The following is a 14908-nucleotide window of genomic DNA, read 5'->3' on the forward strand; positions in this document are numbered from 1 at the left end:
CCAACACACAATGTGCTGGGAAGGGGCTTGTCTTGGCTCTGTTATGCAAAGCAGTAAAGTCAGCAGCCAGTGAGATGATCTGGGAGAGGTTTTACGTGGCTGGAAGTTCTCAGGTTGCTCTATGATGGGTGGTGGACCCACAAGCAGGCAAGTCTGCTTTATTTGAGCAGACTTCCCAAGCCACATTTCAAAGAGGATTCACAGTCTTAGTGCAAGCTTGCCAGCAGCTCGTGGGTACTCTGGATGACTGCTCAATGCCTGTTTCCCACAACTTGTGCCATCTGAAGCCACATCCAGAGATCAGTATATTCCCTACAGGAATACAGGGCCAGCACTGGGAGCCAGGTGCACTGTGAGGGACTGAAGCTTTGCTGGATTCCTACACTTGTGTCAAGTGGCTTGTGCATCCTCACTGACCCTCTGTCAGTGTGGCACCCTTGAGAAGCTAAGATCCAGGAGTGATTGCCTTGTTCGGGAGGACTGGGTTGCAAAATGAGTTGCAAGCTAAGAAAAAAGCCTGGGAGGCTGAGATGAGATGGAAAACCCAGATTCATGTGTTGAGCTGGCAGAAGAAGGTGGGATCATCCACTTCTACCAGTGACTTCCACAAACTCTCCCACTGCTAGTACTGCATCCTGTCAACTCAGATATCAGGGGACTGACACCCCTGTAGAATCCTAGGCACAGACCTGGGAAAAAAACATCAGCATGAAAAATGGGACACCAGCAGATCAATGCTGAGATGTGATTTCTAAACCAAGCTTAGCTGCTCTCCAGCCCTGTAAAAATTTTTGGAGTAGATATCTTCTGGCAGAGTAATATTATTCCTGGTCAGCATTTTGTTATAATTTGTAATATTTAAAAATATGTAAAATCAGATTTATGATCAAGGTTATTGGAATGTGTGACAATTCTATTAAGCATTTCAATTAGCTTTCTTCTTTGTGAAAATGGTTCACACATTCTTTCCTCTAGTTTCCTGGTCAATGCATCATGTTTTAAGCTTAACTCCAAAGGTGACACTTTTGAAAGGGAAGCAGTAAATGTTCTACAAACCATATACTCTGAAAGTATTAAACATCAGAAAGCATTGTGTAAAGATCATTGTCTCCAAAGTGTTCTCAAGTTTTTGCAGATACCACACCTGGCATGTGTGGACAGAATTCATAACGCAGCCAACAGACCGATACAAAGGTGTTAAGTACAGATATTTCTGTGGAAATCGGTGCAATTTCCAGCTCTCAGATGAAAGCTCAGCTTGTTCTTGGTCAGTTTGCAGATGACACTAAGTGTGGCAGCATTGGCCTGCTGGAGAGTAGGAAGCTCTGCAGAGGGATTCTGGTCAGGCTGGATTGATGGGCTGGGACCAACAGTGTGAGATTCAGTGAGGCAAAGTCCTTGAGCCACAACCACCCCATGCAGTGAAACTGGCCTGGGGGAAGAGTGGCTGGAAAGATGTCCAGCAGAGAAGGACCTGGGGGTGCTGGTTGACAGTGGCTGAACATGAGCCAGCTTGTTCCCCTAGAAGGCCAGTGGCATCCTGGCCTGTGTCAGCAGTGGTGTGGCCAGCAGGACCAGGGCAGGGATTGTCCCCTGTACTTGGCACTGGTGAGGCTGCACCTTAAGTTCTGGTATTTCATCCATAGATGTTTATCTCATTGCCCATCCTGACAATGCCTGCTTTGGATAGCAAATGCCAGTGTTGGCTGAATTACAAGATATTTTTATGGACACGCATTTTCCCATAGCCTTTGAGTACCATAACCCTTAACTAATTTCCAAGTGCAATTTAGCAGCTCTTGAACATAGTCCAGGTTCCTCAGTAAGGAAAGATGAAGAGCACCATCCCCAGAACATCTCCTCACTTTTCTTACTCTTATGGAAATTTTGAGTTATAGTAAGTGCTGAGAATTCAGATCCTCATTTACTGGTAGGACTGCATGACTGCTAATAATTTCCTGTGTACATTTTACAGGGAAAATGGGGTACATCTAATTATTGCTCTTACAGATACAAAAAGCTCTTCATGGTGGTAAAAGCAGGAATTAATGTTAATGAGTCTGCTGTTAGCAAGGAGTACTATTGGTGTTACGCTCATGCCTCACCAAATGCAAAGCTTGTTTGTTAAGCAGATGCCAGTGTTAACAGCCAAATTCTCTTCCCGTGGATAACTTAGTGTTAGTTAAATGTACCATTAAAAATAACCATTTAAAATGTTAATGAAAAGAGAAGGTGTTCTTGCCAGGGTTTATCTTGTCTTCTTTTTACCCTCAGCCTTAAGGCAAAGGCAGATTTTTCAGGCGTTTTCAGGGCACACACATGGACGTGAAGACCTGGTAGTGCTGCTCTCATTTATTTGTGTACAGCCCATAAACCTGGCCTGTTTCCACCTCAGTGATCAGCCAGTAAAGCTCAGTACTGACCTTAATATCCACAGAGCACAGTGGTACCCCCTGCCCTGGCACTCTCCCCACCAGCTCTGCTGTGATCCTCCAGGCTGCACTTCCTGGCTCTGGAAGGGAATGGAAGTGCCATGGAAGGGAGTGATGGTAATGGAGGAGGGTTCATAACCCCTCGCTGCTCTTTGGTCTCAAATAGCAAAGGTGTAGTAAGTGCTACTCATGTTCAAGTTCACCATCCTGCTTGCACCTCGTGTTCAGTGATGTACCTCTGCTTGGCCCAGTGTTCGTGGTGTGCTTCTGACAGCTCTGGTTTAATTTCACACAATTTAAGAAAAGTCTGTACTCTACTGGAAACCAGGCTTACACTGTTCTAAGTGTTATGTTCCAGAAACAAAATTAGCTATTACTTTTCACAGAAAATACTCCTCTTTTTTATGGAGGTCTCAAGTCTCTGCCCCAGTGGACTGTAAATAGGAAACAGGAGAGACAGTGAAAGGTGACACAGAGGCAGTGAAGGCAACACATAGGCATGGGCAGAGCAGACCATAGGTGTGAGCAGAAATAAGAAGCCCTGGATTTTCATGCTCCAGCAGTGAGCGAGGATGAGACCACCTCCCTTTCAGAGCTGCAGCCAGGCTCTCCTGCAGCCCAGGCTGAGCCTGGCCATGTGCAGCCTCGTGCTGCTGCTCTGGTGTTGGGTGCAGGCACATGCTGCCCCATGCAGTAGCACAGTTAGCTGTGTGCTTGGGTGCCACCAGGAAATAGAGATTCTCCCACTGGGAAAAGGACAGTGATGCCAGGCTGTGACAGTCAGGTGGCATTTACATGACACACCCCCATTATAATAATTTGGCTAGAGATGTCCTGGGTTTCCCAGCCCTCACATTTAAATTGCCCAGGTGCTGCTTTCTCCTTTGACCAGGGTTTTTCCTGCTCCTTGGTTTCTTTACCCCTTTGGCTGTGTTCACTTGTAAACTTGCCCAGGCTACTCTGCTGCCCTCTTCCTCGGGCTCCCTTCTAACCTATTCCTTTCATGCCTGTTTGTGACCATGGCACAAGACTCCTGCCCCTTTTCCCAGTGTCCTGGTTGCCCTCATTCCAAGCCCCATGCCCTCTCAATTCCTCTGCTTTCCCACTCCCTCCATGTCACAAAACCACTCCAGTGCTGCACCCAGATGTTTCCTGGCCAGCATTTCTTGCCTTCTCCCCCACCAGCCCCCTTCTCTCTCCCCACCATCTCCACCATCATGCTCTGTCTTTTGGTGCTCCTGTCCTGTGCTCACCTAAGCAGCTCAGCCTCAGCCCATTCCTTCCATTATCTTCCTTGTTCTTCCCCCTCGATCCCAACCTCTATCTGTGCACACACATACAATCATGCGATTTAACTAATTTTAAAAAAAACCCAAACCAAACAAGGAGCTGAAGGCAAGTGCTGACTTCAGGGGTGTGCACTGCAGTTTTGTCTATGGGATCTCCTCCTGGCAGCCCCATCACACATCTATTTCCAGCCAGCCTGCTCTCTTCATCGTCAGGCACTGCACTGAAGGGGTCAGACTGCTTGGGGGGGATACAGCACCCTCAGTCCCAAGCCACTGGACCACCTTGCCCCTCCAAGGAAGGTGAAGGAAGGGGTATCTTAGCCCACATTCCCCCTGTGGGCTGGAAAGTCCTTGCTAGACATCATCAGAGAGGAGACAAGCCAGAGTGTACAAGGAAGGGAGGGGAAATGAAGAAACATTACCTCCTTTTCACGTTTATTTAATTTTTGTATTTTTTTGTATTTTTTTTTAAGATCACAGAAGAGCAGAGCATTCATACATGTAAAGAAACAGAAACGAGATAACAGAAGTTAAATACATTGAGAAAAGAAAAAATAAAAAGCTTCTTTTTTTTTTATTCCATCACTGGGTTTTGATCATTTGTTCATTGGGTTGTTTAGTTTTTTTGATTGGCTCTTTTACACACAGACTTGCGCTTTTAAAATTTTCTTTCACAGAGCTACTTTCAAAACCAAAACAATGGCAAAAAATAAAATGGCCATTTTCTCGTTTCGTTAAAGAGAAGTTCAGCTCATGTCTACAGTGCTGGGGAAAAATATATATAAAGATATAGATATATATATATATTTATATGTATATAACACTGTTAATGAGGAGAGTTCTAACCACCCCACCGTGTAGCAAGAAGAAGGGACTGGCCTTCATTCTCAAGGTCTAGAGGATGAATCTTGGCTCCAGCAGGGAAGGTTGAATGATTCTGGGAGGTGGCACCATGGAGGCAAGTTCCTGCTCTGTGCCCCCTCCTCCCTTTCCTGGCACGCACGTGTGCTCCCGCAGGCACAGGCACAGGCACGCACACGCCTTCTCCCGGCTGCAGAGGATGTCAGCCCGGCTGTGCGTGGTGGAGGTGTGGGGATGGACAGTGCTCCCGTAGCTGTGCGCCTGGGGCTGGCGGGCATGTGCGTATGCGCCTGTGTGTGGCTGCATGGCGAGCAAATGGCACAATTCTGGAGAAGGACAGCCCCGCCTGGGATGTGCTCTCCTCGCTGGCTGGCTCCTAGGCAGGCCCTGCTGCTCGTCTCCACCCGTCAGCCCTCTGTTACGAACAGAAACATCCACATGCCTTTCCTCAGGACACGGCTGGAGCCACCGTGGTGTGTGTCACACTGCTTTACTCACCGAGGCCCATTTTACTGCATGGTGAGCATGCCCTGGGAGGCCAGGAGGGAGCTCCTGATGCACCATGAGGACAGGCAGGGAAAGAAGGGCCCACCTGGCATGCAATCTCTGCCCCTTCACCAGCTGCACTGCCCAAGGAGCCCTGCTGCTCATGCAGCCCCCACCCCACCACCTGTGCTGCAGTCATGTCCCCCTGTCACTGCCCCCTCCTTCTCCACTGCCTGGCACTTCTACAAGGCTTGCAGGGCAGTTGCTGTGGCACCAGCTAACCCAAGCCTGCAGCAAGTGAAGGACCCTTTGCTTCCCACCCCCCTGGGCTGATGAGGAGAGCTGTTCTCTCACCCAAGGCCTGCCTTGGCAGGTCTCCTCGCCTCACTCCATCACCTTGGGCCACAGAAGTACAGAGAACCACACCGAGGTACTTTCACCAAGATGAGTTCTGCTCCCCATACAGTGAGTGAACCAACAAGCAAGCACCATATGTTGCCCTAATAAAAGCCAACCATTAGGCAAAATTCTGGGGGCTGTGGGAGCTGCCCAATCACTGTTCTAGCAAGTTACAAGAAGGAAAAGTGGAAGAGGTTTTAGTGGTATGACACAGCTCTTAGTCAGCAAAGTCATGCAATTAAAAAAAATCATCTTCTGGGCATCCCACTGGAAATGAAGCCACTCTAAGATTAGCGCTGAGAGGCCATGGTCTCCTCACTGGTGAACCTGAGAGTTCTGCACATGGATGATGGACAGCACTCATCCCTACCCTTTTCCACTGGCATCACATTTTGGAAATTACCATCCAGCTTCTCCATCACTTCCCTGGCTCAAGTTTTGCTCTTCCCACAGGACAGTTTGCTCCCAGCATCCCTAACTCAAGAAGTTTTGTGTCCTTGAGTCAGAGAAGCAGTTAGATTGTGCACCATCAGGAGAGAGAGAGAGAGAGAGAGAGAGAGAAAGAGAGCTGCTCACCCCCCTGGCACCTCCTGTGCCATACTGTCTTGGTCAGCCATCCCCCATGTCAGTTGCTACATCACATCAAGCACCATGATGATTTGTGCTGCAGGTCAGTGTGCTTGGAGGAGAGGAAGGAGAGGTGTGAGGGGTTGGGAGGAGAGGAGGTGTTTCCCTGTGCCCACAGATGCCCTCACCAGGGAATGGTAAAGTGATGAAACACTGCACAAAAGCTGAGCTGAAATATCATCTGCTGGTGGGTCTGTGAAGGATTCTAGCATAACTCCAACTTCCCAGATCCTCTTGTTTCATCAGGACTTTCTGCTGCTCCCCCAAATTCCTTCCAGATGTGTAGCTTCCACTCAGCCTGGAGACCACATGGCTTTTGATGGTGGCTTTATCCATGCTGTGTGCCTGGACTTTCAGAACAGGGTTGCTCAGACAATTGGCCTGGGGGCATGGTCTGGATGCACCTAGAGCTAAGAAGAGCTGGTGGGGCTTGGTTGTTCTTTGACCAACAGTGGGGCAAGCAGCAGTGTACAGGTGATTTGCCCAAGTGGTGAACAGTCAGTGGTGTGAGAAAGATGTGCAGACAAAGACTAACTCTTGACACAATGCATGTCACCAATGAGATCTCCATGAATGGCACGTCCACATGCACTCGGGGCTAGCGTGGGGCGACACAACTTCACTGGTGAAGGAAGCGGGTACGGGGCAGGAGGAAAGGGTGCATCACTGAGCAACGAGCTCACAAGTGCGGGGCTGCAAACAAACAGAAATGAACACAACTGCCAAGGTACAGGTGTCGGTCGGCTGGAGCATCCCACATCACTCTTCCCAGCCGTTCAGAGACAGGCGTTTGCTTCGTTTTCCATCTCACCAGGCACACACTCCAAGCAACATGCTACAATCGTACATGGAGTTCATGTGGCTTGGGGTGGCTGCATTTCCCCTGTCCAGTTCCTTCCAGAAAGACTTGCCTTCACCCCTCCTCTCGGTCATCCGAAAAGGGTTAGAAATCTGCTAGCAATTATGGGGCCATATATGAAATCTACATTTTTGTTCCTCTGCTTTGACATTACCAGACATCTCATGTAACTCTTGTAATATTTACAAACCAGTAGAAGAAATACAATTTTTTTGTCCATTTTGTTCATATCTTTTTATAACACTAAATGTTAAATCTCCATCAATCAAACACAATTACACTGACAAGCTCAAGGAACTGGTGTCCCATTCCAAACACCCACCTTCCCTGGTCCCCAATCAGCTGAGAGGCAGCAGGAAGCAAGAACACAGCTTTTTGGGAGGTGATGAGAAAGATAGCAATGCAAATGGGGAAGAGAGATGATGAGGAGAAAGAGTTTCAGAGAGAAGGGCCTGAGACACAAGAAAAGCCATTGCAACATCTCCGTCAGAGGATGGAGCAGAGGAAGAATAGTAAAAAGCATTAGACCTTGCCTGTGTTTCCTGTATTTATCTGGGATCACCTCTGAACAGGTGCTTTGAGCAGTCTCTCAAAGTTCAGGAGAAACGGGGATTTTTACAGCACCCTGTGAAGCACACTGCAGCTCACAGGATCAAACATTTTCTTGGAGAAACTCAAACTCCAACCTACCCACAATTTCCCTAGGAAAAGACATTGCCAGGAGCGGGGTTCCCAGCACTTCTGCAGACAACAGGCATACTTGGTGTTGGTGAATTTTCTCAGAGAGGTCTGCAATTAACTGGCTTTCACCCTATTTCACAGCCATGCAACAGAGACAAAGATCTGCTCAGGGCCTGCAGGAAAGACCAGATCCCACCACAGGAGCTGGGGCCATTTCCCCCACTAATGGGCAGATGGTTTCAAAAAATGTGTGTCCTGCTTTTAGTGACTTATCTCCATTTTAACCATATGCCTTGACATCTAAAAAAAATCCCCTCAAAATTCCTTTGAACCAAAACAGACTAAAACAGACATAAGATAATGAAGTGCCAGGACTTGATGACCACCACCACACCGCAGGGTTCTGATGTGTGTGACCCCACTGCCTAGGAGTGACCCCACGGTGACAAAAACACATGCAGAGAACAGGTGCTACCATAGCAACCGGGTTGACATCAAAGAACCTAAAGTGGGCTTGACTCAGCCCTTAGGAGCAGCCTGTCACAGCAGGACACTGCAGGCTGCCCACGTTTTTCAACAAATAAATCCTGTGGCAATAAATCCAGGCATAGGTACAGCCCTGAGAAAGAGCTCTGTGGTGTTTCTCCTCATGCCAGTGTGCAGGAAAGGGTGCAGCTCCCAGACCTGGCTCATGGAACCTGGATAAGCTCAGCCCATACCATGGGAAAGAGGAGGCCTGCTGCGGCAGAAAATCTGGACTTGTTATTAAGACTCTGAATTCAATGACACTCCTGAAAGTCAGGCACGAGGTCTGGCATGTCTGAGTGCTCTGAAGGATGCAGGGCATTTTTTTTGTGGGCTGACACACACCAGACTCCAAAGGAAATGCCCAAGTCCCACCAATGACTGCCTTATTTTGGAGGAAGGGAGCCATCCCTGGATGTCTTGGATGGATTTCAAACACCAGCTGCCCACTTGCAACTTGCAGGTATGGCTTTGGAGTCTGGAGAATCGTAAACAACCACCATCCAACCCTGCAATGCCCAAACTTCAGCCTCTCATGTGCCTCTTTAATGAATTTCCTTGCACTTCTGGCTGCCTGGAAGGAGCCCTTGACTGCCTGCTTAATTGCCTGCCTGCTCTCTTGGAAGGGCTGAGCTCAGCAGCGCTGGCAGTGCTGCAGCACAAGGCAGCAGCCTCGCCGGACTGTGCCCCACCCAAGCAAAGGTGGAGACGGGCTCGCAGGCAGAAATTCCCACTTTCCTTCCCGGCAGGGGACCACCTGGTGGGTATCCCCTCCCGCAAACTGCAAGGCCAAGCTGTTTCCCCCTTGCCTGCATGTGGGCATGGCTGCCAAGTGTGCTGCCACTGCCCCAGTGCCCAGGGCAAAGACAGAGGAGCAACCTGGCTGCTCGAAAGCTGAGTGGCTGAGCACCTGTAAAACACTCTGCTGTCCTGGGATGGTCACTAGACTTCACTGGGCTAAATCAAGCTCTCCCCTGCACACCTCTCTCTCCAACAAAGGCCCACCTGATAAACCCTGTGTTTTATCATCTTTGCTGCTGGTGGATTTTATGGCTCGTGACAGGCCAGGGGACACAGGAGTCTTCTCTCCACTGCCCCGACCAACACACAGGCACTGCAGCCCCTGCTCACTCTGGCTCTTGCAGCAGACCTTGTGCTGGTGTGGCAAATTCCAGCCACCACCCAGCATTTTCTCAGTCCTGTTTCTCACAGCTTTTTCTCGCCTCCCCATTTGGAACCACTAAAACCTCTCCTGTTGGCACCTCTGTGTGTGATTCTGCCACGTGGGAAGTGTGGGGCACTTTCCAGCAAGACCAGCACCCTTGAGATAAGAGAAGAGCAGGGGAAATTGTGCCACCCACTTCTTCACTGCATCATTTTAAGCTGATTCTTTGTAAGCCCAGGATTTTGGACCTGATATTTGTTTTATTTCTTATATTCGCAGGTCCTGGATATTTTCTGATCCAATTTCTTTCAAATGTGGAATTTCCAGTGAGTTTTGTAATAGCAGTGGTATACAGCACACACACATGCACACACACACACACACTCACCCTTACACAGCCTACATTTCCTTTTATACCGGGGAGGACAGTAAGAACAAAACCAACAAAGCAACAAAAAAGGGTATTGGCTCTATTTTTGCATGTCTACCAAAATGGTTAGGAATGACCAGATTGTGGTTTTCATGTTGAGGTATCGTTCCTTTGTACACTGTACCTAAAAGGAATGGCTGCTTGGTGACATCCAAGGTCTCATCACTCACATCCCACCGGCCCAGCCTCCCATCCCCAGGAGGAATGGTGACTGCACTCTTCAGTCCATAGTGTTGTAGGCCAGTCCTGGTTTCTTCTGCTTGCTTGGACAATTGCACATGAGTGCACACCCCCATGTGTGTGTCCAAGCACTCATGCATAGCAAGAGCTGGTACTTGGAGGCTGAGAGCCAAACAGGTTGGAAGTAGGAGAGGAGAAAAAGCTTAGACAACGGTGCAGACTGACTCTTGCAAGCAAGGTGGCCAGAAGACAAAAAGCCAGTGAGGACACAGGAGAGGGGACAAAATGTGAACCTGTTTTGTAGCTGCCCCTCTCTCCTCACCCCTCTTCTCTGCCTAAGTAATCTCTCTGCATCTTGTCTCACACTTACAAGGCAGGACATTATCTACAACAGGATGAGTGTAAGTACACATGGACTGTTCATTTTGCATGCTTAGAGAGAGCAAGAGAAAGAAAGAAAGAGTGAAGACGGAGCAAGAGCCACACATGCATGCACGCACGCACACAGGCATACACAGGAGAAAGAGAAAGACACCTGGTTGAATTGAGAGGGGGGGAAAGGAAGAGTATTTTAAAAGGAAAAAAAGAAAAGTAGGCTTTCAGTGGAGTTGACACAGCTTTAGATTAGGCCTGAGGGGGTGATGTTGCATGAAGGAGGGGACAGGAAAGAAGGTGTTTAGCAAGGGCTGGGTGCACATGAGTGCAGGGTGAAGTGAAGACAGGAAGGAGTTCTTCACAGGACACCAGTGTGCAGAGAGAGCTTCAGGTGACTTGCTCTGGTTTGTGGCTACTTTTTTTTCTTTTCTCCGTTTTTTTTTTTTTTTTTTTTTTTTTTTAATTTGTTCTTAAAAGTATGAACTGGTCGAGCATTAGCTCACAAAAATGACCCAGGGCATCCAAAAAGTTAAATGGCTATAGACACCGAAGCAAAGACCTCTTTCTGCAAAAGAAAGAAAGAGGAGGAAGGAAGGAAAGTGAGGGAGTATGGAAAAGAGGAAGGAGGAGAGAAAAGAAAAGGGATCTTCTTTTTGATTGGCTTTGCAGGTTTTGTTGGATTGTTTGCATTGCAGCATCCTCTGGCTACACGATCCTTGCTGGTGCCCCATTCTCTCCCTCGCTTCGTGTTGCCTCCTAGGCAGTCGATGACTTGACAGCAGGCTTTTCAGGTTTTGGATTAAATGTTGCTGAGTCTTCTTTGCTGTATTTTTTCCTCTCCCCCCTCTTTGCTTCTGAACACACAAAAGTTGTGAAAGAAACAGTCGTCTCTCTCTCTCCCCCCCCCCTTTTTTCTCTCTCCCCTCTCTTCGCTCTGTCTCCTGTATAACGCGTTTTGTTTTGTGTGTTGTTGTTGTTGTTGTTGTCGTGTTGTTTTTTTTTAATTATTATTAATATTATTATTTTAATTCTGATTTGTATTAACATTTGCTGAGTAGGCAAAGCAGGGACGCTGCCAGAAGCCACAGTGGGACGGCCAAACTCATGGAGCCGTTGTCTACTCTCCCTGTGCCGGGTCCTGCAGGGTGCGAGAAGGGAGAGAAAAGAAGACAAGATTACACGAGGCTGGGTGAGATGGGGGCGACACAGGAACACAGCGCTTCAGACCCAGGCTGCTCCTGCAGTGGTGGATTTGGACTGCAGGGCACAGCCGCCTTCCCACCTTGGTGAGCTCCCTCCAGCCCAGCTCCAGGCTGCTGCTGCCTGCTCATCACCATCCTCCTTCCCTCAGCCCAACATTCCAGTGGCATGTGGCTCTCTAAACAGCACCCACACTGGAGGAACATGCCTGGAGCAAGCGGGAAGGCTCAACCCTGGCTGCTGACCACATCCCAGCCCTTGCTGTGCCTCCAGCTGGGAGCTGTTGGCCTTCTAGTGCAGGGATATGGTTCACACCTTTGCAGATGGTCACCACCCCCACACCTGCCCGCTCTGCCGCTTTCCCAGTGGTGGCCCTGAGATGCCAGGACTCTTTGTAATTCTGCGCAGTGGCTGGTACCTGTCTGCAGGCTCCACGGGAGCTGATTCATCACCGTGATCTGATCAATAAAACACGGGCCCAACCAGCAGACACGTCCCCTCCCTCCCAGGGCTGCCCTGGAATTATTTGTTTCTGAATCGGGGTGGAGGAAGGCTTCGCTGTGGCACTTACAGCCCCATGGCATGACACCTATGGGGTGAAGGTGCAGGGTATGACGGGGAGGTTGATTTTTCATGAGGGTGGGAAATGAAGTTGCACGTGTGTGCATGCGCATCTGCCGGCTCCGTCAGAGGGGGCAGGGAGAAGCGCGCTGCTGCAGCAACAAATAATGCAGCCTCGCTCCGGGAATATTAAGCGCTAGCACTCCTGACATCTTCTCATTCATCCTCTCGTTTATGGGCTCCCTTTTCTGGATGGTTTTAACGGCAGTGATGCTGTTTTAAACTCACCCTGCAATCCCAAGCCTCGGCAGCCTTTTCTTTATTTCTGGTCAGGGAGGTGTATGTGGCTGTGGGTCTGTAAATGCAGGCTCCCCATGCATATGTACACAAAGTGCTCATGTACGCATGCATGCATGTGCATGTACGTGTGCATTTGTATGTGTATGTGCCTCTAAGATGCTGGAGTGTGGAGATGGAGGTGAGGTTTTATGTTGGAACTGATCCTGCTGTGGAAGAAAGAAGTCATGCTTACTACCAAAAAAAGCTGTTTCTTATGGCAGAGGGGAGCCAAAAAAAAAAAAAAAGGCCCTGTTCAGGAGAGCTCCTTGAGACTGAAGTACAACTGCTCCCTCACAACCTGCAAGGTGAAGAGCCCTGCTTCCTGGGTGGAGCACAGGTGCCACAGGCTTGCTCAGCAGCACAGTCACTATTAAACTCAAGTTGCTGACTAAGAGGCAGCAAATCCAAGAGGGATATCTCCAGAATCCCTCAAATTCCGTTGTACTTCCATTTGTCTGATTTCTTCCTAAGGTAGATGACTAGAGTAGCTGTTTGTGCCCCAGTTCTATTCTTTCATTATTAAGTAAGTATGTGCTGATTTGTGTGGAAAAATTATGCTCCATCTATGGCTTCTTTTTTTTCAGTTAGTCCACTTGCATCTTTTGTGTCTTGTCACACAAATCCTACAACACTGTGTTTTTTTCACTTGTTTTATTTCCTTCCCTAAACTCAGGAACAAGTTTGAGTTCAGCTACTACCCCTACCTCACCAATGTTTCAGAAAAAGTATCTCTCACAGTCAAATAATGGTGTGGTGGCTGTTTGTGACCTTTTGCATCCCTTTTTGGCACAAAATATGACTCCTCTGGCCCAGCAAATAAACAAGAGTACACCAGGCAAGGTGTGTTTGTTGCCCACAAAAAAAATTCAGCCACCACATTTTTAATATCTGGCTTAAATAATATGGACATGTACATATCATACTCATGACAACCATTCCTCCTCTTTGCCATTTTCCTAGGGCATCCATACAACCAGAGCAAGAGCATTTGCACCAATGGTGGCAAGCACTGCACACCCAGCAGAGCAGAGGCAAGGGGACATTTAGCCTTGTCTGGGTAGTGCTGCCTTAATGCATCTACATGCACAGATCGGGGTTTGTGAGCTTGGTGGGGACTGGGGGCAGGGACATGGTGTGGTGTGGTGAAGAGATGAGCCTCTGCAATATCCATGTATAAGAAAAGACACACAAAGACATATGGTGTGATGGAGAACTTGGGAGAGGGTCACACCAGCTTCTGCTTGAGTTTGAGGGCTTTTGAAAAGCCAAAACTCCCATCTTGTTCTTGTGGCTCCCTGTGTGTCCCAGTCAGATGGCTGCAGAAACCTTCCATGTGCAGTCCTGCTCGTATTCTGTGCTACACCACAGGCTAAGACCAGCAGCTGTTCTCACCAGCAGGCCACGCAGATTTTGGGCACTGTGTTAGGCTGACTGGGAACACTGGGATCCAGTGTGGCCTCTGCACATAACCCTGGGGGCCACATGGAATCTGGGTTTTAGAGCACATAGAGTACACGCCGTGGGTGCTACATTTACTGTCACAAGCACTGTAAAAATGTGGGGAGGTTATAATTCCATCACAAAATAATGTTTTGGAGGACAACAGCTGTTCAAGTGCAATAAGAAAGAGTGTGAAAGTGCTAGAAGAAAATAAAATGCTTGTCTTTGAGCGAGATTTTCTGCAGGAAGTAGCATCCATTTTCAATTCATTCTATCGCTGTCACCCTTCCCTCCCAGGCACACCTCAGGCTGTGCCAGCCCATGTTTGCATGATGACTTCTTCATGTGTATGCACGAACAGCTGCTGCTGTGGGCTGTGCACGACTCTACCGCTCCCCACAGCTCCACGGGTGAGCGCCCACGCTGGGGGGACAGTGCCAGCCCCACAGCGGGCACGGTGTGCTGCTGAACCCGCACACCTGCACACTGCCCTCCCCGAGCGTGCCCATCCCCACGCTGCTGCACGGCGGGACCTGCACATGTGGCCAGGCACGCGTGGGCACGGCTCTCCCGGTGGGCACGGCTCCCCCAGGTGTGCACATGCACACCGCAGCCCCCAGCCTTCGAGCGCACAGACTCCCCACAATCCCCCATCCCTGCAGCCCCCGGCGTACAGACCCCACTCAAACCCCCTGCCCTGTAGCCCTCTCGCCGTCCCCGAACATCCCCTCAGCGTCCCGGTTCCACAACCCCCATGTCATAGTCCCCCTCGCCATCCCGTACATCCCCTGCCCATCCCGGTCCTTTCGCTCCCGTGTCACATCCCCTGCCCATCCCGGGTGTCACATCCCCTGCCCATCCCGGGTGTCACATTCCCTGCCCATCCCGGGTGTCACATCCCCTGCCCATCACGGGTGTCACATCCTCTGCCCATCCCGGTGTCACATCCCCTGCCCATCACGGGTGTCACATCCCCTGCCCATCACGGGTGTCACATCCTCTGCCCATCCCGGTGTCACATCCCCCACCCATCCCGGGTGTCACATCCCCTGCTCATCC

At 49.4% G+C, this 14908-nt stretch overlaps 1 protein-coding gene across 6 annotated transcripts in view; it reads right to left on the bottom strand.

The window, feature by feature from the left end:
- Positions 1-4144: 4144 nt before the first annotated feature.
- LSAMP (limbic system associated membrane protein) overlaps positions 4145-14908 on the bottom strand; it is a 1016799-nt gene continuing 1006035 nt past the window's right edge. For all 6 annotated transcript variants that reach the window (XM_021549182.4, XM_085591629.1, XM_077781239.2 and 3 more), the window contains one exon: positions 4145-11447. In XM_021549182.4, coding sequence (XP_021404857.1) covers positions 11350-11447 — 98 coding nt within the window. In that variant the 3' untranslated portion in view covers positions 4145-11349. The remainder of the gene's footprint in view (positions 11448-14908) is intronic.

This window comes from Lonchura striata, chromosome 1 (assembly GCF_050655825.1).
Source record: "Lonchura striata isolate lonStrDom1 chromosome 1, ASM5065582v1, whole genome shotgun sequence".
NCBI classification, from domain to species: Eukaryota; Metazoa; Chordata; class Aves; order Passeriformes; family Estrildidae; genus Lonchura; species Lonchura striata.